This window comes from Pelecanus crispus, chromosome 2 (genome assembly GCF_030463565.1).
Source record: "Pelecanus crispus isolate bPelCri1 chromosome 2, bPelCri1.pri, whole genome shotgun sequence".
In the NCBI taxonomy this organism is placed as follows: domain Eukaryota; kingdom Metazoa; phylum Chordata; class Aves; order Pelecaniformes; family Pelecanidae; genus Pelecanus; species Pelecanus crispus.
This window is the reverse complement of record NC_134644.1, coordinates 170,824,452-170,845,770: the sequence shown is the minus strand read 5'-3', so window position 1 is coordinate 170,845,770 and position 21,319 is coordinate 170,824,452. Positions and strand designations below refer to the sequence as shown.

At 40.2% G+C, this 21,319-nt stretch overlaps 1 protein-coding gene across 1 annotated transcript in view; it reads left to right on the top strand.

Annotated features, from left to right (window-relative positions):
* Nucleotides 1–21,319, top strand: part of TRAPPC9 (trafficking protein particle complex subunit 9) — a 517,114-nt gene that overhangs the window by 40,699 nt on the left and 455,096 nt on the right. Inside the window, exons 11-12 of the mRNA XM_075704831.1 lie at nt 12,657–12,783; nt 21,129–21,274. Of these exons, the coding sequence (XP_075560946.1) occupies nt 12,657–12,783; nt 21,129–21,274 (273 nt within the window). The remainder of the gene's footprint in view (nt 1–12,656; nt 12,784–21,128; nt 21,275–21,319) is intronic.

Here is a 21,319-nt window from a genome sequence, read left to right as displayed (position 1 = left end):
CATGAAATCTTTAGTGAAGGACTTAACTTCTCTTCAGCCAGAGGATGGGTGAGGTCCTGCATGTGATGAAGGACTTAAGGGGTTTCCTTGCTGTAGCTGGATATTTTATCTTCAGAAGCAAACTTTGTCAACAGAGTTCATCAGTCTCCATTAGGAGGGATTTCTGTATGTGGATCTTAATTTTCAGTATACCTACTTTATATATGTTCATACAGGCATTGCAGGGGAAATACCATGGATTGGATGAGATCATTACTTGGTGAAGAGTTGTTTTCATGGTTTATCTCAGATGGCGACTGCATGCCATGGCTGCACATGGTCAGTGTGATGATAAAAACTTAGGTCTACCGAAGAAAAAGGTTTTTATTCCTTTCAAAGGTCCTGAGTTGAATTTTCAGAAATACTCCTGGTTGTCTAAATTTCATTAACGTGATTCTGAACTCCATGGTGTCAGGGTTCTATCCGTACTGCAGTAGTGGCTATTACTTGGCACTTCAAAATCATGACACATTGATTCGTGCCATGCAAACATGAGAGGTTTGTAAGTTTGGCTCCAGGCTGTTTTCTCATGAAAACAATCTCTCACCTTCCAGAAGCTACTTATTCTCAGCCTGTGCTGGGATCATCCTCCCTGATGAAGAATTTCTGCCAAAATTTATGCTGAATGCTATTTCAGTTCCCCTCATCCTCTAGATCAGTTGTGATGGACCTGTCAGTGTTGGCTGGGCAGACCACTTTGATGCCTTGACAGTTTAGAGTTGTTGGTAGTTGGAGGACCAGGGACTGTATGCCAGTAATCTGAGATCGCTTTCAGAACCTTTTCATCCTCCTTTCAAGATTGCCGTGCTCAGGTGATGGCTGACATGTCAGCTGCCAGGGTGAGGTCTGTGCCTTTTGCAAAGAAGTGATGAGCTTTATCTAAGAAAAAAATCCTCAAACCTTGTTTGTCTTTAGAAATTATGGTTAAGCCTGGACTGATCGTAATTTCGTCATGTCAGACATGGTGTCTGACAACTCTTAAAACATGCCATTCTATCTCACAGCTTGAAAGAGGAAACTATGCAGTATTTTACAGACATTTTAATTTATAGAACAGATTGCATATGCGTTCACTTGGTGAAATGTAAATTTCAGATTGCTATGTAGAAATACAGGAAATAAGAAAGAATATTAAACAGGGCTCGTAAAAATTGACAGCTAGACCAAAAGCGAATGTGTAAATGCCCTTAAGCATAACCCTTCTGCCAAGCCTATCTTGGTAGCAGCAAAGACCAGACTCAGTTTCTGAGGATCTTCACTTAAAACATTGTCTTGAATTTCTACCCAAACACCTGGGAAAATTACGTGAAGCTGCATGGGCACTTGGTGAGTTATACTTCCCCACACAGATTTGACTAAATGGCGTTTCACTGGAGGAAGGGATAAGAATAACCTATAAACATATAAATAACTGCTTAGCATATGTGGCTATCTCGCTACCAACTAGATGTCTGCACCTGACTGTAGTCATCGATGCTTCTCTTGAAGTAAGGTAAACTGAATTCCATCCTTTGAACCCATCTGGAGTTCACTAAATTTGATATCTGTACCAGGTAAATTGTAAGAAACTATAGTCAATAGTAGTAGGCGTATGGATAATTGTGATCTAATGGGAAGGAGGTAGAACATCTTTGAAGTGTGATTTCTTTCCAAGGAATGATGGAGCATTTAAATGAGTGTGATTTAGTTAATACAATATTCCTGAATTTAAAAAAAAAAAAAAAACAACCTTTTGGTACATTGATTAATTAATGATTAGAAGAGATAGAAACAATAAATGAATGAGATACTGTGTTAAGGAAGGAGATTATTAGTCATGTGGCTTTTGCTTTTCAAAATGGTGTAAGCTGTTAGAAAAATGGCAATACCACAATTTGTTGCTGAGCCAGGGTTATTTAGAAGAGTTTCTAGTAGAGTTGATTGTGATATTGTTTCTTGAGAGTGGAAAGTAAGAGATCCTGTATTGGAAACCTTCTGTTAGAAGGTCTGCTTATGTGGACTGTAACAAGTAATCCCTTGAAGTGTGTGTAATATAGGCACCAACTGCTTTGCTCTATAGCTTCTCCCCTTTTGTGCTGCAATACTTGATTATATAGATGTAGCCTGTCAGCACTTTGCAATGTTTCGTAGTCATAAGGAATGTTATTCCTGAATACTGTGTTTAAATTAGGACAGCATTTCCCCTAGGATCCTCTGTAGTGTGTAAATTAATTTTTAGAAAGGTAGAAGTTATTGATTCCAAGGGCTGAAAAGAATGACGCTTTAATCAGACTGAACAGAGAATATAATGCAAATTAAAACTTGATGTAAACTTCTGAGCTGAAGTGAGGTTTACTTATCTGACACTAAGGACCTGGTTTTAATGCACTACATTGTATTTTAGTTGACAAAGTACTTGCAAGTTATTTTTGCCTAACCAATAAATCTTTTCAAAAGGGAGCTAGTTTGGTTGGTCTTATGATATTAAAATTAACCGATTTCAGGATGGAGACTGAAGTCTTTAATATAATTATCAGAGAATATAGCAGCATGGTAGGTGCTTAGCCATTGACTGGAAATCTTTTTACAGCTTCATCATAGTGTCATATCTTATCTGTGTACATATATATAAAAAAAGTGTATATGTGTGGAGATATATATAAAAAATGTAATTGAACAGTCTTGTCACCTCATGTGTGTTTGAGGTATAGCAGTGGCACAATACGGTGTTGTGGTTTAACCCCAGCCGGCAGCTAAACCCCACGCAGCCGCTCACTCACTCCCCCCTCAGTGGGATGGGGAAGAGAATTGGAAGAGTAAAAGTGAGACAACTTGTGGGTTGAGATGAAGACAGTTTAGTAGGTAAAGCAAAAGCTGTGCACACAAGCAAAGCAAAACAAGGCATTCATTCCCTACTTCCCATCGGCAGGCAGGTGTTCAGCCATCTCCAGGAAAGCAGGGCTCCATCATACCTAACGGTTACTTGGGAAGACAAGCGCCATCACTCCAAATGTCCCCCACCTTCCCTCTTCTTCCCCCAGGTTTATTGCTGAGCGTGACGCCATATGGTGTGGAATATCCCTTTGGTCAGTTGGGGTCAGCTGTCCCGGCTGTGTCCCCTCCCAACTCCTTGTGCCCCCCAGCCTGCTCGCTGGTGGGGTGGGGTGAGAAGCAGAAAAGGCCTTGGCTCTGCGTAAGCACTGCTCAGCAGGAACTAAAACATCCCTCTATTATCAACACTTTTCCAGCACAAATCCAAAACATAGCCCTGTACTAGCTACTGTGAAGAAAATGAACTCTGTCCCAGCCAAAACCAGCACAGGTATAAGATTCAATATATTAAAAAAAGCTTGAATGTAAATGCTTTCTGATATAATGTCATAGAAGACTTCTGAGATTGCACATGAAGCAGGAGGAAGCTTCTTAGAAGCCATTTAACTCTTTTTATTCATCATGGTACCATGAATTTTGCAGCTTTTCATCTAGTTCTGTGTTTTCTTCAGTTGTGTACTATAAAACTTCAGCCCTGTTATCTGCCCCTGTTGCTGGGAGTTGTTAATCTGTAACACTTTTTCCTGCTTTTTTTAAAAACCCTGTTTCTTTTTTTTAATTCAGAATAGTAGCAGCAGGGTAAAACTCTCTGGGCTTGTTCTATTCTTTTAAAATCTCTCTCTGGATTTGGTGTTTTCCAGAGACAAGCTGGCTTATTTAATAACTTCATTCAAAATGCTTTGTTAAAAAGGTGTAATTTATTTTCCTGAAATACGTGGCTTTTATACTATCTAGAAAGTGAAGATTGCTAAGAGGAAAACCACAATGCCTGTAAGTGTTTATCTGTTTCAAATAATGATCTGCTTATCCTTGTGTTCCTTGAGTAACTCTGGTTCAGATCCTAATTCAGTGACTTTATTAATTTTGAAGTGGAATAAAGAAATGAGACTGAGAAAACTAGCAACAGCAATCAAAGATTTAAATTCATTTGCATAGCATAAAATATGAAGACCAACAGTATTTTGAGTCATGTGTTACGTGAAGGAAAAACACTGCAATGTAATGAAGACTGATCCAAATTGTCTAGCATTATAAACAAACCCGAAAGTCTTTCACAGATGATTTACCTTTGTTTAGACTTGCGTGTTGATGAGGTACAGACAAAAACTCCAGCCAACACCATATCCAAATCCTTAGGTAAAACAGAAGATCAATCATTACAATAAAACCGTGCATTTCTTGATGACGAGAGTTTCCTATTAATTTATATAAAGTCATTCATGAACAAAATGAAGCTTCTGAGCTTTAACTCAGAATTCCTATCTTCATGTAGTTACCTCTGATTTTTGGAGAAGCCTGTTTTGATCAATTGAGGGAAAAGATACAAGTGTTCAAATGAAGACAAGTTGCAAAGATTTTGCTCCAGAAAAAAACCAGTTATTTTGGGGAAGACATACTTTAATTGGCAACATGAAGACATGAAGAATTTGTGCTGTATTTTTAAAAGCTAAGGTTTTTGTACTGAAGGAAGCTATTTTAGGAGGTGCTATATTAACTATTTTACTAAAATTCAAATAAATTTTATATGACACTTAACAGACTCAATACTGCTCTCTTTAGCCTAAAGCCAAATGAAGGCACTGCAATCAGTCTGCTACTGAAAGTAGCAGTTTATGTGTAAAAAGAAATATCCCTGTTTAAAAGAGGATCATCCATGTACTTTGAACTTCCCATATGATGTCCAGTGAGTGTGATTGGATGTGCTAAGAAAAGAAGAGTAAGATCTAGGAATGATACTAAAGAAATGTTTTTTTTTTAAAAGGATTGGAAAACTCAACTATATGTTAGTTGAGAGAGCTGCATGTTTTTGTTGAAAGTTTTCAGACAGTGGTCTAGTTTTTTAAACAATTAAACTGTCCTTTTCTCAAGCAAGAGTCTCTTCTCTTTGTATCACTAGTGGAGGCATTGATCCTCTGTGGCCAAATTCCTGTGACTTTGCATAACAGTATATTGGGAAAAATGTCCCACAGAAATTAGCGTGGTGTTCTTGCCATTTTCTGTCTCTGTGTGCTGCTTCTGCCCAAAATACAAAATCAGATGTGTTCAACAGTTACGCCATTGTATCTGTAAATTTTTACAAAGCCTGTTTTGCTCAGAAGCAGCTTTGCAGCAGTCCTTTTTTAGTTATGGAAGTTATCTATACTTAATTTGCACCACTTTATGTTAAGGTAGGTCTTCTGGTATTTTTAACATGAAAAAGTGATTAATATTTTTCAGTGGTTTCCATACTGATGTTGTATGTACAAAATATATTTTTGCAGTGTTCAAAGTATACAGACATCTGAAGTTCTCAGATGTGAAGAACTGGATACTGCAATTTTAATGGCATGTTTCTGAACTCTGACTTCAGCTATGTCAATTGTTCCTGAGATTTTATCTAAAAATTTTTTGTGCTAGCTGTGAATTTCAAACTGACTGTGACTTAATACGTACACATTTTATATAATTATTAAAAATCTTGTAATAGAAGACCGTGATGTGTTTAGTCGATCTCTTCCCATTCTCTCTCTTTGTCTTGGTGATCTTAGAAGCAGAAAACATTCTGCTTCTACAGACAACTCTGCTATTTTTATTTATGTTGAAAAGATTATCGTCTTTCCCCCCCTTCCTGCAGAGTTAGTAGTAAAGCTGATAATTTCTTTTTCAAAGATGAGCTATTACCCCACAGATAACTGAATCCTTTTGCTCTCATTCTCTTATTTGTATGAATGGAGCCACTTTCTTTGATATTGTTCATGATGATCTGTTTATGAAAGTGAGTCTAGCTCTCTGGGTAACATAGATTAATTATTTTCTTGTTGTTCCTGCTCTTTTCCATGTCAAACTGAACTGTATTAGTTTTAGTCTCCACTGTGTTTATTTAGAGACTTATTTTGCTTGATTTCTCAAAGAACGGGATTTGTATAATATGCTGTCTTCCAGTGCTTTTCTGGTTTTCTCCATAAGAACAGCTTTTGTGTCTATTGACAAAACATGGTGCGGAGAACAGATCTGAGATGTTAATTTTGTTCCAGTTTCATGGCACTTGTTTATACGTATGTATTGGGTTTGCATGGCAAGGTTTTGGGAGCAGGGGGGCTATAGTGGTGGCTTCTGTGAGAAGCTGCCAGATCTATGTCCTATATCTATCTATGCCCGACAGAGCCAATGCCAGCCGGCTGCAATACTGACCCGCTGCTGGCCAAGGCTGAGCCCATCCGCGATGGTGGTGGCACATCTGGGATAACAGATTTAAGAAGGGTGGGGGGGGGAACCACAGGGATGCAAACTGCAGCCAGAGAGAGGAGTGAGAATATGCGAGAGGCAGGACTGTGCAGCCCCCCAGGTCAGTGCAGAAGGAGGGCAGGAGGTGCTCCAGGCACCGGAGCAGAGATTCCCCTGCAGCCCTGGTGCAGCCCATGGGGAGGCAGCTGTGCCCCTGCACCCATGGAGGCCCCCCGGGGGAGCAGAGATCCACTGCAGTCCGGGGAGGAGCCCACGCCGGAGCAGGGGGATGTGCCCCAAGGAGGCTGTGACCCCGTGGGAAGCCCACGCTGGAGCAGGCTCCTGGCAGGAGCTGTGGCCCCGTGGAGAGAGGAGCCCAGGCCGGAGCAGGTTTGCTGGCAGGGCTGGGGACCCCGCGGGGGACCCACGCTGGAGCAGGCTGCTCCTGAGGGGCTGCACCCCGTGGAGGGACCCACGCTGGAGCAGTTCATGAAGAACGGCAGCCCCTGGGAAGGGCCCACGTTGGAGAAGTTCATGGAGGACTGTCTGCTGTGGGAGGGACCCCACGCTGGAGCAGGGGAGGAGTGTGAGGAGTCCTCCCCTGAGGAGGAAGGAGCGGCAGAGGTGATGTGTGATGAAGTGACCCCAGCCCCCATTCCCTGTCCCCCTGCGCTGCTTGGGGGGAGGAGGTAGAGAAATCAGGAGTGGAATTGAGCCCTGGAAGAAGGGGGGGGGCGGGGGGAAGTTTTTTTAAGATTTGGTTTCATTTCTCATTATCCTATGCCAATTTGATTGGTAATAAATTAAACTTATTTTCCCCAAGTCTAATCTGTTTTGCCCGTGATGGTAATTGCTGAGTGATCTCCCTGTCTTTACCTTGACCCACGAGCTTTTCATTTTATTTTCTCCCCCCTGTCCGGCTGAGGAGGGGAGTGACAGAGCCGCTTTGGTGGGCACCTGGCATCCAGCCAGGGTCAGCCCACCACAACATGGAAAAGGTAGACACTAACAGCGCCCTGAAGAGGCAAAGGAAAAAAGACTTTTAATTCTCACTCGCTTTGGTCATTTTGTCATCCAGCTTGCATGTGCTTCCTGTTGAACTGATGACCTAATGAATATAGGTAGGACTTTGAAATGTAGCTGTTCAGGGCAGTATAGAAACTTAGGTAAGTGCTGAGATTTATTGCAGTAGAGAATATTGGAATGAAAACCCAGCATTCCTTGTGTTGCTTTCAAAGCATCTTGTTCCAGTATCAGATCTCTGAGCAGTTTCAAGTCATGTTTACTTGCTCCATGTATTTTTCAGAAAAATATTAGAGATGCTGTTTGTTTACTAAAACTGTAGAAAATGCTGTCACCTAATACCTATCGACTTAATGTAATGGAAAAACAGGTGATGCTTGCCTGCAAATTAGAGGAGACCTGCTCTGTTCTGCTGAATTAAGCAACTGAAATACCGAATTAGTGGATTGATCATGTAAGTCTTGCTAAGGCACTTCACTTACAACATTAGCTTGCTTGTGCTAGTGAAGAGTGATGTACTGAGTAGACAAATAAGATGCTTACTGTCCATCTGCATCTGTCTGAAACTAGAATTGAGGGACTACCTGAAAGGTCCTGAAGACCTTTGAATACATGCTATAATCTCATGATTAACTTCCAAGGTTAAAAGTTTGTAGTGGTTACTGTCTATGAGTGCTCAGTTTCTACTTCAGCTTCTGTGAGGGTCTTAATGCATTTTGTGGCCTTTTTGAAATTGTTTTTTAGTTTAAAGAATACGCTACATCTTGATGGCAGGGTGATGCTGAAGATCTCCCTGGCAGCAGATGATGACTTGTTTTTCTTCACTACTTGTAAGAGGGCTTACCAAGCAATTTTCTTTCTTTTTGTGAAGGAAATATCTATGTTTCTGGGTGCGGAAACTACTGTTTCTCTTGTTTTTTCTGCTGTCAGGCTGACTTTTCTGTCTTGTAACGTGTTACTAGTAATTTATCAAGGAGTTGTTTGACTCTTCCTGAGAGAGTTGGGTAGGCGAGCTGGCTGTCACTTCTCAGGTGCTGACTGCTTGCAGGAGGTCTCCTCGGACTTCTCCTTGTGAACATTATATGCTGTTTTCAAGGGGGAAGGAAAAGCTCAGCCAGCACAAAGAACCCTGGGTACTAGGGTTTTTTTGTTAAAACTTTAATTCTGGGCTTATTACCAGGGGAAGAGCAGAGTCAGAAGGCTTTTAGCTATTTGTTTCCCAAGTTCCTTTTTCAATATTTTAGCAAGTTGCATAAGGAAACAGAAGGTCGTTTGTCTTCCAGTGTAATTGGCAGGTCAGACATAAACTGTTCCCTTTTTTCATTCTACCTTGCTGTAGGTTGTTCTGCAAGAGACACAATGACTTGATCAAAACAAGATCAACCAATTGTTTGCCAGAGAACAAATGTTGTATTTTTAATATTTGACTTCATTTTTAATGGGTAGTGACTGAGACCGAGTTTATTATTATATTATTATTATATATAATTATATATATATAAAATAATACAATAATATATTATTATTATATATTTCTTCAAATATTAAAGTTAAAGAGCTGAAACGTTCAGTTATAGCAATTGTGTTCTTCTGATTTTCTCCATTATCTGCCAAGGCATGAAATGCTGTTTGTGTGATACTGTTAAATCATGGTTACTGAAGTGCTTAAAAATGTTAGTCTATAACTGACTTTCTTCCTGTCCTGGTCTGATTTTTCAATGGCTCCGTTTGCATGAAATACTGCTTCACGTTCTTGTGAAACTAGCAGGAAGACACTTCTTTTTCACATTCAGTAGCTTTCAGTACCAAATAGCTTCTAGCTGTGCAACTGAAGCTTTCAGATTTTTGTGATCTCATATTAGAGAAAGGTTTGAAGCAGCTTTGGGATAAAAACAATGTTCATTGTGTTGACATGAATCATAGCATCATAGAATCATTTAGGTTGGAAAAGACCTTTAAGGTCATCCAGTCCAACCATTAACCTAACACTACCAAGTCCACCACTAAACCAATTAAGGGCAGAGCAGCAATTTTATGTTTCCTGGCTTGGTGGCTGGATTATTTTTTAATGAAAGCAAAAACTAGGAATCATTAAGGTTGGAAAGGACCTCTAAGATCATCCAGTCCAACTGTCAACCCAACACCACCATGCCCACTAAACCATGTCCCAAAGTGCCACGTCTACCCGTTTTTTGAACACCTCCAGGGATGGTGACTCCACCCCCTCTCTGGGCAGCCTGTTCCAATGCTTGACAACCCTTTCCGTGAAGAAATTTTTCCTAATATCCAATCTAAACCTCCCCTGGCGCAGCTTAAGCCCATTTCCTCTTGTCCTATCGTTATCTACTTGGGAGAAGAGCCCAACACCCACCTCGCTACAACCCCCTTTCAGGTAGTTGTAGAGAGTGATAAGGGTATTTAAGCAAAAAATTACCAAGAATATTGGTGGACTTGCAAAATTTTCAGTTGTCAGAAGGAGCCAAAAAAACGTAATGAAAACAGTTTGGAATGAAATGAGGAAGTTGTACTATCAAGGTTACACTGAACAAATTAAGTAGTATGTGCTCGAGTGGCAATACTGACTATGGCTTTGTTCAGCTTTATTTGGTTGCAGCCATTCTATGATCCTGATCTTTCAGTGAGTCTGGAGAGAAACGTAGTTATTCCAGATGAGAAGATAACCCATCATTTCTCATTCAATAAATGATTCTCTGTAATACCTACACAAGAGTATCCAGTAGTGTTTCCAGCTGTGGTGCAGGCTTTTAAAGCTGTTGAGGTGAATTCACAGGTCAAAGGATCAAGTGGTGATTGCTTTCCTGCTGATGTATACGAGCATGAAGACACTAGGTGGGTAAAGACCTCCAAGAGTAGCTGTTTTCTACCTCTTCTTTGCGAAGAGAAAGATAAGTCCCGGTGGTAACTGTTTCAGTCATAGATGGTCTTCTACACTATGGGTTGGGAGACTTAGTAGTTGAATAGAGCCTCCCAGGAGGTTGGTGCAGTTTCTCGTTGTGTCAGAATACGATGACAGCCAGGCGGATAGTAGGAAAACTCAAACTGTTGGAAAGTAGCAGTCTGTAGCAGGTTTTGGCAATTATTAGGCTTTGGAAATTTGACTAAGCAGAGCAATGTGTATCATTCATTCCTACCACAGAGGTCAGGTAGCAGAGGTGCTCAGTCAAGGGAGAAAGGCTCCGACATTTGCTTTCAGAAGCGGCTTTCAGGTAAGATCATGCAGCTCTTGCTCTTTTGCATCACAAATGCTTCTTGATGTGTCCAATTGGTGTAGATTCCTTTAGCATCTCAGCAGTGCTAAGTCAAAAGTAATAGAGGTGCTGGCTTGGCAGCAGCATGTTTTAAACTGCATTTCATACAATATCAGCATAGAAAAATGTCCTGTTTTAGCCTTGTCTTTGCAGAAAGCGTGCTGAGCTTCTACTGTGAAATAAAAATGTGACTCTCAAATCTATAAACAAATTCTTTTTGCAAGTGGCAGCATGCTTTCTTTGAATACAATAATTGACAGTCTTTCACACTAGGAAATGAAAGACAATTCTTCAGAATGACAGACGTCCGGTTTCAAGTAGAATTAAGCACATACTGTAGTGTTGTCTTCATCATTCTTGGTAGCTGTGATGCTTTCCATCTCAGTTAGATTCTACTGAGTACTGATTCTACTGAGTTAGATTCTACATAGTACACTATGTGCCCTTGCTCACATAACATGGCAAATAACAACCTGAATGATGAAATTTTTATGAAAATACTCAGTCTTGAACTACTGCAACTCCTGGCTGTGCTATGCTGATCTGAGTGTATGTCTAATAATGTATTTTTGGGAACATTTCCTACACTCAATTAAAATGAGGTGAGTGGCTCAAGAGAGTTCAGTGAAACATAGACATGAGCAAGGCAATTTGTCCATCATGCGGCATTAATTTCATAGTGAAGGCGATTACAATCAGTGTTTATTTGCTTTGAAAGAGTATGTATGCATGGCCTTAGAAGCTTACAAACTAAGCTGGATTGATGCGGGCAGTACAAATATCAGTGGATGTTTGTGCCTTTCAAGGCCCAAGAGAGTGTTTCAGGCAGTAGCATGGTTTACAGGATATGTTTCTCTCACATTTTTCTCAAACCTCCCTCTCACAGCTGCTAGGCAGCATTTTTTTTACCCTTCCTTAAATACATTATCACAGAGGTACCACCAGGATAGCTGATGGGCCCAGCTTTGGGCAGTGGTGGGTCCATTTTGGAGTTGGCTGGAACTGGTTCACTCCAACATGGAGCTGCTCCTGCTCTCTTCTCACAAAGGCCACCCCTACGGCACCCCTCGCTACCAAAACCTTGCTGCATAAACCCAGTACAGTTGTCTAAGCAGGTTTTTTGGAAAGCAGAGTTTCCTATCACCCTTCCCTTGTCTACTTTGTTTTATCGTTGAGTATTTTGATCTCTAAAGTGTTTTCTAGAAACAGTTTAGCTATTGAATAGTTATTTTTATTGGTAGCACATATATGGAGGAATGCTTACTGTGCTTTCAAACAATAAAGGTCTAAGACTTTTCAGCTATCTCATTCTCCCCTCTAAACACACACTCTCAGGCTCATTTCTGTTTGCAGACTCTCATTTCATCAGAGAAATATAATTTTGTGTTCAGGCCATATATTTCCAAATAGACCTTTTTTCTGGAGACACAATTGTATACGTTGTTGAAAATAATTGTTGGATAAAATTCAGAAGAATTTATTATTATTGAAGATAACCCAAATAATGTATGTTTGTTTGAATGTTCTTATATTTTTAAGCAAAACCAAAGAAAAAATTTCTTACTGGTTGTTATGCTTTAGTAGCACAATATAGTGCAATTATTTTAAGAATTAGGCAGTTTTAACACAAGGTAACATTGAAAGTAATTTGTTTCTCTTCTTTGCCTTTGGTATTGTTTCAGCTAATGTTTCAGAACAGGGCTTTGCATAACAATGCTATTGTTAATAACCTTAACATGCTCGAGGCCAATTGTGTTGGTTATGTAGGTTTACTAGATAAATTGTAGAAATGTTTATCTTGACAATGAAAAAGTTAACAAAAGGCATGTATAGAGTGACACTTTAAAAATTCTGAGAAGCCCAGAAAACTGTCTTGCTTAAGGTCACTTTATATTTGATCCATCCATTAAGGCTTCTGGAGCATAACTCTAAGCATTGTATGCAAAAATTAGTTGGCATTCCATTAGAGTTATTTTGTACAAATACAAAAAAAACAGGTAAAATTTTAGCTTATAACTTTGTCGTAAACTTTTGTTACGTGTAAGTTTGAAATTGTTTTTAAATTGTATTTTAAACAATTTTATTTTCTAGAAAAGAAAGATGTAACACAGAGCTTGGAAAGCTACACAGCAAAATGCCCTGGTACAATGGAATTCATTACTCTTCCAGATGGTTTGAAGTTACCTCCTGTTCCATTCACCAAATTGCCTATTGTGAGGTAAGACTCCAAAATACAATCTTTAACTTTTCCACATTACCTGTCAAATTTTAAAGGATACTGGAAGGATGTAGTCTTCTCAGTTTATGTACGTTGGTCACAATAACATGGAAAAATGTCAAAATGTCAAATTGTTTTGAGACATTCTTAGGCAAAAATAGAGCCTTTGAACAGAGAATACTTTCTATGGCCTTTAGTTTCTGAAGGAGGGGGTTTTGTTTTGTTTTTTTTTAACTGTCATTCAAGAGTTTCCGATACAATTGAAGAAAAGTATTTTGTAATTGCCGCTGAGATTTAAGTTAGATACCTGATTGTACCAAAGGTCCACGAATTGGATGCGGTCTCCATCCGTGGAGCTTGGAACTCAGCTGGAACTGATGCCTTTTGTAGCTGTTCCTTTCCAGATGCTGCATTTTCAAGCTGGCACCTTCACTGGCCTATTCTAAATCTGTGTTCCTTTTTGTGCCTGTGTGCCAAGGCACATCATGCAGTCAGTCCAATGAATAATACCTTGTTTAGATTAAAGCCTAGCATGAAGTATTAGAGGGTGTCAGAGAGAGAGAGAGAAAACAGCCATTGGGCATCAATAATAAAACAAAAGGCTAAAAGAAAATCTTTGTCAAGAAGTGGCTTTTTGAAGGAAAGATAATCACTGTTCAGAAAAAAATATGGTGGCAGTTATTGAAGAGTTCTCATAGAGATTTGAGTTCTCAGTGGGTTGTCATCAAACATTTAATGAAGCAAGAGTTCTGGTATCACAAAGAGATAATAAAGTATATAACCAAGGAGTGAAAATTCTGTTTATTTTCAGATTACTTTTAGTCTCTAAAATGAAAATTAATGTTTTACTCTATGACCATTTTTCATGATACAGCTAGTTTTACTATGTTCTCTCTAAGGTCTTCAATTTTTTCCCCCCACATTTACTGAAGAAAGAGATCTTAGTCTTTGTAGTGCATTTAACATGATAGGTCTGTTCACACTAACCATTTGTTGTGTGGGAGGTGCTTGCTTAAGGTGCAGGTTTCACTGGAGCATGTGGTTGTATGCGGTCAGATGGAATTGTACGCGGAATCCGAACGGTCACACTGTTCCCAGCGGTGTCCTGGAAGCAGTCTTTTTTCTCCTGGTTGGACCAAGTACAAAGCTGTGCACTGACTAGCCACTGGGCTCACCCCACTTTTGATGTGTACTCATGGGGGAAAAATGCATCTTCCCTGAGGCCTTCCAGCATTGTCCCCTCAGTGGATTCAGTTAGCGCTGCCAAATCATCTAGGATGACTTTGCAGATACCCGCTTTGCGTTGCCTGTTCAGTGGCGCAGTGCATACTTTGGAGTTGCAGCTGGGATCAACGTCTTCACTAGAAAACATGCAATGTGGGCGTATGATCCCAAAACCTTAACTCTTAGAACCAAAGCTACCTATTACGGTGGGAAAGTTATTTGAGTAATTTATTATCGGCTGACCTTGGGGTTGATTTAGTTTCACAAACAAATTTATTTAGAGAGCTAAACTAGTTATATGACTATCCTAGATCATATTTGCAGTCATAGGTAGTCACTTCCAGGTTTTTGTAACCTAATTTAGATACCTGCTTTAGGATGAGTTGAATTACTGGAGTGTGTGGGCTGTATTGACTCATTTTCCATTGACCTTAAAGATGTCCAATGACAAGTTCAAGTAACTGTGTCTGTGTGTTAGATGAGTTCCCTGGTAAGTACATTCTGAAGGCAGATTCCCAGCTAAATACATGAAGGAGGCATGTATTTTTTCTCCTGAAAGTTTTTAGACAAGAAACTCAGTGCAAATTTTAACCTAGCCTTTTTTTAGAAAGAAAAATTAAATAGTATTTAAAAAAATGAAGTTAATTAAGCAAACCTGTATAGTCCTTGCTAGTGCTTGAGTTACGTGATTGTAGAGAGAAGTTCGAGCAAAAGCTTCCAAGAAAACGTTTTTAAGACCAAATACAACTTCTTTTGAGAGCAAGAGTGCTGTCAGCCACTTGGTGCCTCTTGCAGATCTCTGTTCTAGGAATAATCTTAGTATTACACAGTATAAAACCAAAACTACCTTCCTTAATCTGACTCTGTATGGTATCTGTCTGCCTTGGCTGTCAAATACGTGCAGAAATGCGATGCTAAAGTTCCCTTGAGTCTAAGCCTTAACTTGTGCTAAAAAAGCAGCGTTCTGTTTAGCTGTGAAGTGTTAAATCCTGAATTAGTCTCAGTTTTTTGCTTTTTGCTTAACTTTTAAAGCATGGAGGAGGTGGATTGTACTGGATGTATTCCATAGCGCTTTCTTGTTCTTCTCCATGCTGAATATTGAAGAAAATTCAGGTCTGGAAGGTACAGGAAATGCCAATTGAATCCTTTTTTTGTAGGACTCGTACATATAGAATTGAGGCAAAACTTTGGCAACAGATTACCAAGACTTCAATGCGACAGGCTCTGCCTCACTGAAAATGTTTTGTATGCTGAGAGAAAGGGACAAGCACATTATATTTAGCTGTTATTCCTAGGGCTAGCTTTAAGAAATTGCTTGCCATCCCGGTGCTTCACTTAACTTACCAGCTTGCGCTGACCTGACTGTGCTTGGAGTGTTGAAAATAGTTGCTGCTGTTTTGCCATGGGGTGAGGAACCCAGCACCAGCATTATTTAACAGCCAAGAATTACTGTTTGTGCTCCTCTCCTCCTTCCCCCTTCCTTCCTTTTGAAAGTTCTATAAAAGCCATAGTGATAAAAATCCGTAATCCAGCAAAATACGAGTTGCGTCTAAAGCCTCCAGTCACATCTACAGCAGACCTCGTGTATTGTAGAGCTGTCCAGCTAGTTGGAAAATAGCCGTGCTGCAGGACTGCAGAGCTCTTTGAGCTAAATCATGTTAATTTAAACTATAAATGTGTGGAAATGTGGTTTTGATCAATGTTGAATAACCTAAGCTTATGATTCAGTCCGTGCTAGTACCCTCTAGAAACATACACATTTACTGATGATGACGACTTCTATTTACCGTTGGCATTTCATGGTCTACTAGTTTTTAATCCATTTAATGTGGGGTGCTTATTTTGGGTGCAGATTACTGAATCAAAATACTGTCAAACATTGAAATGCCACAGTGAAATTGGAACATAGTTGCGCTGTTACCTTTTTCCCCCTCATACCTATAAAGCAATGGAAAGAGATTTGGCTTGGCAAAATCTTTCTATGCAATTACTTATGTTAACTAGTATTTAATGTCTAGCTGTCCTTTATTTAAGTATGGTATTCTTTATAGTCTTTATTTTTTTATGTGTATCCTGTCTTTTAACTAGATGCTTGGTCTATTATTGATGTGCTTTAAATATGTGGTGGGTTGACCCTGGCTGGATGCCAAGTGCCCACCAAAGCAGCTCTGTCACTCCCCTCCTCAGCTGGACAGGGGGGAGAAAATAAAATGAAAAGCTCGTGGGTCAAGGTAAAGACAGGGAGATCACTCAGCAATTACCGTCATGGGCAAAACAGACTCAACTCAGGGAAAATCAGTTTAATTTATTACCAATCAAAACTGAGTAGGGTAATGAGAAATAAAAACCGAATCTTAAAACACCTTCCCCCCACCCTTCCCTTCTTCCAGGGCTCAACTCCACTCCTGATTTCTCGACCTCCTCCCCCCAAGCAGCACAGGGGGACAGGGAATGGGGGCTGGGGTCACTTCATCACACATCACCTCTGCCGCTCCTTCCTCCTCAGGGGAGGACTCCTCACACTCCTCCCCTGCTCCAGCGTGGGGGCCCTCCCACAGCAGACAGTCCTCCATGAACTTCTCCAACGTGGGCCCTTCCCAGGGGCTGCCGTTCTTCATGAACTGCTCCAGCGTGGGTCCCTCCACGGGGTGCAGCCCCTCAGGAGCAGCCTGCTCCAGCGTGGGTCCCCCGCGGGGTCCCCAGCCCTGCCAGCAAACCTGCTCCGGCCTGGGCTCCTCTCTCCACGGGGCCACAGCTCCTGCCAGGAGCCTGCTCCAGCGTGGGCTTCCCACGGGGTCACAGCCTCCTTGGGGCACATCCCCCTGCTCCGGCGTGGGCTCCTCCCCGGGCTGCAGTGGATCTCTGCTCCCCCGGGGGCCTCCATGGGTGCAGGGGCACAGCTGCCTCCCCATGGGCTGCACCAGGGCTGCAGGGGAATCTCTGCTCCGGTGCCTGGAGCATCTCCTGCCCTCCTTCTGCACTGACCTGGGGGGGCTGCACAGTCCTGCCTCTCGCATATTCTCACTCCAACTGCAGTTTGTGTCCCTGTGTTTTGTTTTGGTTTTTCTTTCCCCCCTTCTTAAACCTGTTATCCCAGAGGTGCTGGCACCGTCGCTGATGGGCTTGCCCTTGGCCAGCAGCGGGTCCGTCTTGGAGCCGGCTGGCATTGGCTCTGTTGGACATGGAGGAAGCTTCTGGCATCTTCTCACAGAAGCCACCCCTGTAGCCCCCCGGCTACTGAAACCTTGCCACACAAATCCAATACAATCATAGTTTCACATATTTTCTTTTAGCCTTTGGAATTTTGGGAATTTTTTTTTGACATTTCAAATATTGTAATGCAATCTGGAAAGCTCCTTGATGAATTTTTATTTGTTTTGATGAAGCTTCAGAAATTAAAAGCATGTTTGATTGGAAAGCATTCCATTATAGCATACTGTGGAATAATCACCTAGTATTTACTAAAAAAAAAAAAAAAAGAAAAAGAATTTGTCTTTCTGTTCTAATAGATGCGCTATTCCCATCTTCATGACTTACCTGTGTTAAAACTCATTTTCTTACTAGTATACTTAAAAGAAGAATTTCCTTCCTTTTCACCACTAATGTCTTTTAGTTGTCCTTGTATACTTTTCTTACTGCTTTAAATTTATTTGGTGCCATTTTTTTCCTTCCCTCTGTTTACTTAGTAGAGTTGGGGTTTTTTAATTATTTTCTTTTCCCCTCTAAGCAAGGTTGTTTTTAATTAACATGACTTTTTCCAAATATAAGATTTTGATCTTCTGGATAGCTAATGAAATTATTTTGTAATTCTTCATTGTCACTCATTTGAATTCAGTTGGGCTGGGCCAGGGGCTAGAAAATGTACGTTATTGAAGCTTTTCACACAAAGGAATTAAAAAATTTGCCCTGCACTATGTATGACCTGTGAGGGTATAGCTGTTTAATATGTGGTTGAAGAATATTCCTTCCACTGTCATGCATGAAGAGAAAAAAGGTTATCCACCAGTATTTATATAATAATGATGGATGAGCCAAAGCACTTCTTTCTGTAACAAAAAAAAATTCCTTTCTATTAGTACTTTATGAAATTTAATGTTTGTTTCCTCAAATAAGTATCATTCACATGTTTTGCTCTAAGTTGCATTCTAATTTGTAACACGATTCTATGAGAAGATGTTTCAAAATATGAAATATTCAGGAATCTGTCATAGTTTCTCTCTATTCCTCAGGCTTGTTGTCTGTTACTTCGCATTTGATTGCGATGCTGATGCTAAGTATCACCAACAGATGATATGTGGATGGGATTTATGTTTTATTCCAAAATACTTTTAGTGTTATCTAGTAACTTCTTATCAGGTGTTTTATATCACAGAGTTAACATGTCTGTGTAGTGTTACACTTAGAGCTTCATTATTTTTCAGCAGTAGCACATTATCTTGAATGATTGGATGATTTTTAAAACAAATTGTTTTCATGTATGTATGTACTTTTTACTAGTGGGCCATTGAACCAACTGTTCCTTAATGTGCTGAGGACTTATTGTGTGAGCCAGCACAGGCAGGATGCAGGAACAAGCACAAAACCACGGATGAAATGCAAAGAGTAAATTTATTTTGGTTACCTTGCCAACCAGGAGATCCCCGAAGCAGCACCTGGGCAGAGGCAGACAAGTGGGAATGCAGGCACCATGGAGCTCGGTCCATGCTTGAGGATCAATGAACTTGCTGGTTTTGTGTGTTATCAAGGATCCATGCAGGTGTAGTTTACCCCTGTGCTCTGATCTTTCCCACAGCAGGGCAGGAATCTCAAGTATGTTCCACAGGGTGCCTCTAAGTCTGTCACAGGCCTGTGTTACCTAAACACAGATGTTCTACTTGTCCAACACACGAGGCCAAACAACGATTAGTATGATGTATGTGTTTTTCGACACCCAGCTGGAAGTCACTTGAGTGTGTTTACAATCCTCCTCACCAATCTTCCGTTACTTTCCCACACTTACATTATTTTCATGTCAGTAATAGTTTTATTTTTTGGAAATTAAGTATAATTCTCTAACTTTGGCAAGTGAATTACTTCAGTTATAGCCTGTAAATGATGCAAAACTGTTTCAACGTGTAAAAGAAGACTTACTTGCTTTTCAAAGTGAAGACACTTGATTTTAAGTTGTTTCTATGACCTTTACAGCTGAGGAAGGCAGGTTGGTTTCTTAGTGCTCCAGTGCTCTTGTCGTAGTATTTGAAGAACTTCATAAAACATGACAACTTAATCATAAACTGTAACATTTATAACCTCTTTGGTTTGTTATGGCTTTATCAAAGAATTCCAGTGAGATAAGTTTTACTGTGGGAGGTGGATTTGGAAAAGGGGTAAGAAGGGAGTTAATCTTTGAACGAGTTGGTGTTTTCTAACATTCTTGCATTTGGCCTCTTAATTAGTTTTATAAGTCTGCTAGGGCTTTAGCTAGACTGTTGTTCATCTTCATACATGCCTGCCATATCTTTAAGTATCTTTTAAAAGTTTCCTGCTGGGAAGCTTTGTAAGTGTTTTATGTCATCCTTGCTTGTCTACCTCAGTGTGGTGGGATGCCTCTAGAAATGAACAAAAATTGTAGTTTTATTCTATAGGAATTTTTTTTACTTGAAAACCCAATTTTTAAAAAGTTGGAGATTTAATCCATGAGTGATTCTAAAGGGGAGATTCTCGTCTCTTGATGACGTTCTTTATTAAAAGCACAAATACTTCAAGCTTAATAGCAAAATAGCTGTGATACTGAATGGTGCCTTTATTCACCTTTTGTTTTTCCTTTCCTCGCTCCTTCCTGACTCTTAAGTAACAAGGATTCTTACAGGCTTTTATAATGCTGCTACTTTTACTGAGTATCCACTAATTTATTGCTTGTTCTTATGCCCAATATTTAGTCTTTAATTTCCCATCAGCATTGGAAGTGATTTCCCTGCATGGTATTTGTCGTGGTTTAGTCCCAGCCAGCAACTCAGTACCACGCAGCTGCTCGCTCACTCCCCCTACCCTGATGGGATGGGGGAGAGAATCGGAGGAGTAAGAGTGAGAAACAGTCCTGGGTTGAGATAAGAACAGTTTAATAATTGAAATAAAATAAAGTAAAATAATAATAATAACAACAATATAATAATAATAGTAATAATAATATACAAAGCAAGTGATGCACAATGCAATTGCTCACCACCCGACAACCGATACCCAGACAGTTCCCGAGCAGCGGTCCCTGCTCCCCGGCCAACCCCCCCCAGTTTCTATACTGAGCATGACGCCATATGGTATGGAATAGCCCTTTGGTCAGTTTGGATCAACTATTCTGGCTGTGCCCCCTCCTAGTTTCTTGTGCGCCTGGCAGAGCATGGGAAGCTGAAAAAGTCCTTGACTAGCATAAGCAGTACTCAGCAACAACTAAAGACATCAGCGTGTTATCAACATTCTTCTCCTACTAAATCCAAAACACAGCACTATGCCTGCTGCTAGGAAGAAAATTAACTCTATCCCAGCCGAAACCAGGACAGTATTGTAGGAATTTCAGACTTAACAGGGGTATAGTCAAATAAATAATTTGTTTTCTGTCTGTTTGTAATTGCTTTCTGGTTGTTCAACAAACCCACTCAAATTTCTGGGACGTTTCCTTCCTTCCAGAAGGAACTCTGTGCATTTTAACTGTTTTAAAATATGTTTTATTCACCTTGGAGAAGTTCTTTATTTGTATTGCATTGTCCAATGAAATTTTGTCTGGCTTCTAGTTTGGGTTTAAGTTAAGTATTTGGTTGCTTTCTGCACTGGACTTCTGGTGTATGTGGTGTTCAGTCTGCACTTAACCTGGAAATGAATAGCTGGATTTCAAGTCACCGATCTGGCTAGTTTTGGTTTTGTTGGTTTCTACAGAAGATGCTTCTTCTTTGGTATTTGTTTTCAGAGAGCTTTCTGAAACTTTGCCTTTAGTTTCCTTGGGTTGGTATTACTTTCTTTTGTACTGTAGGTGTTTACTTCGTGCTTTCCATTTCAGGTATTTTAATCAGTACCTACTCAGAGTGTCATTTGGTATTTATCAGTTCATTTTTAACACAACCATCTATAAAATTATTTTTACTCAACAGATCTGTGAAGCTCTTGAACCTCCCGACCAGTCTCCGACCTCACAAGATGAAAAGTCTACTTGGTCAGAATGTGTCAACCAAAAGCCCCTTCATATATTCTCCAATTATTGCGCACAGTCGTGGGGAAGAACGAAATAAGAAAATAGGTAAGAATATTTTGCAGTATTTTCTGTTGTTTTGTTAAATTAGAA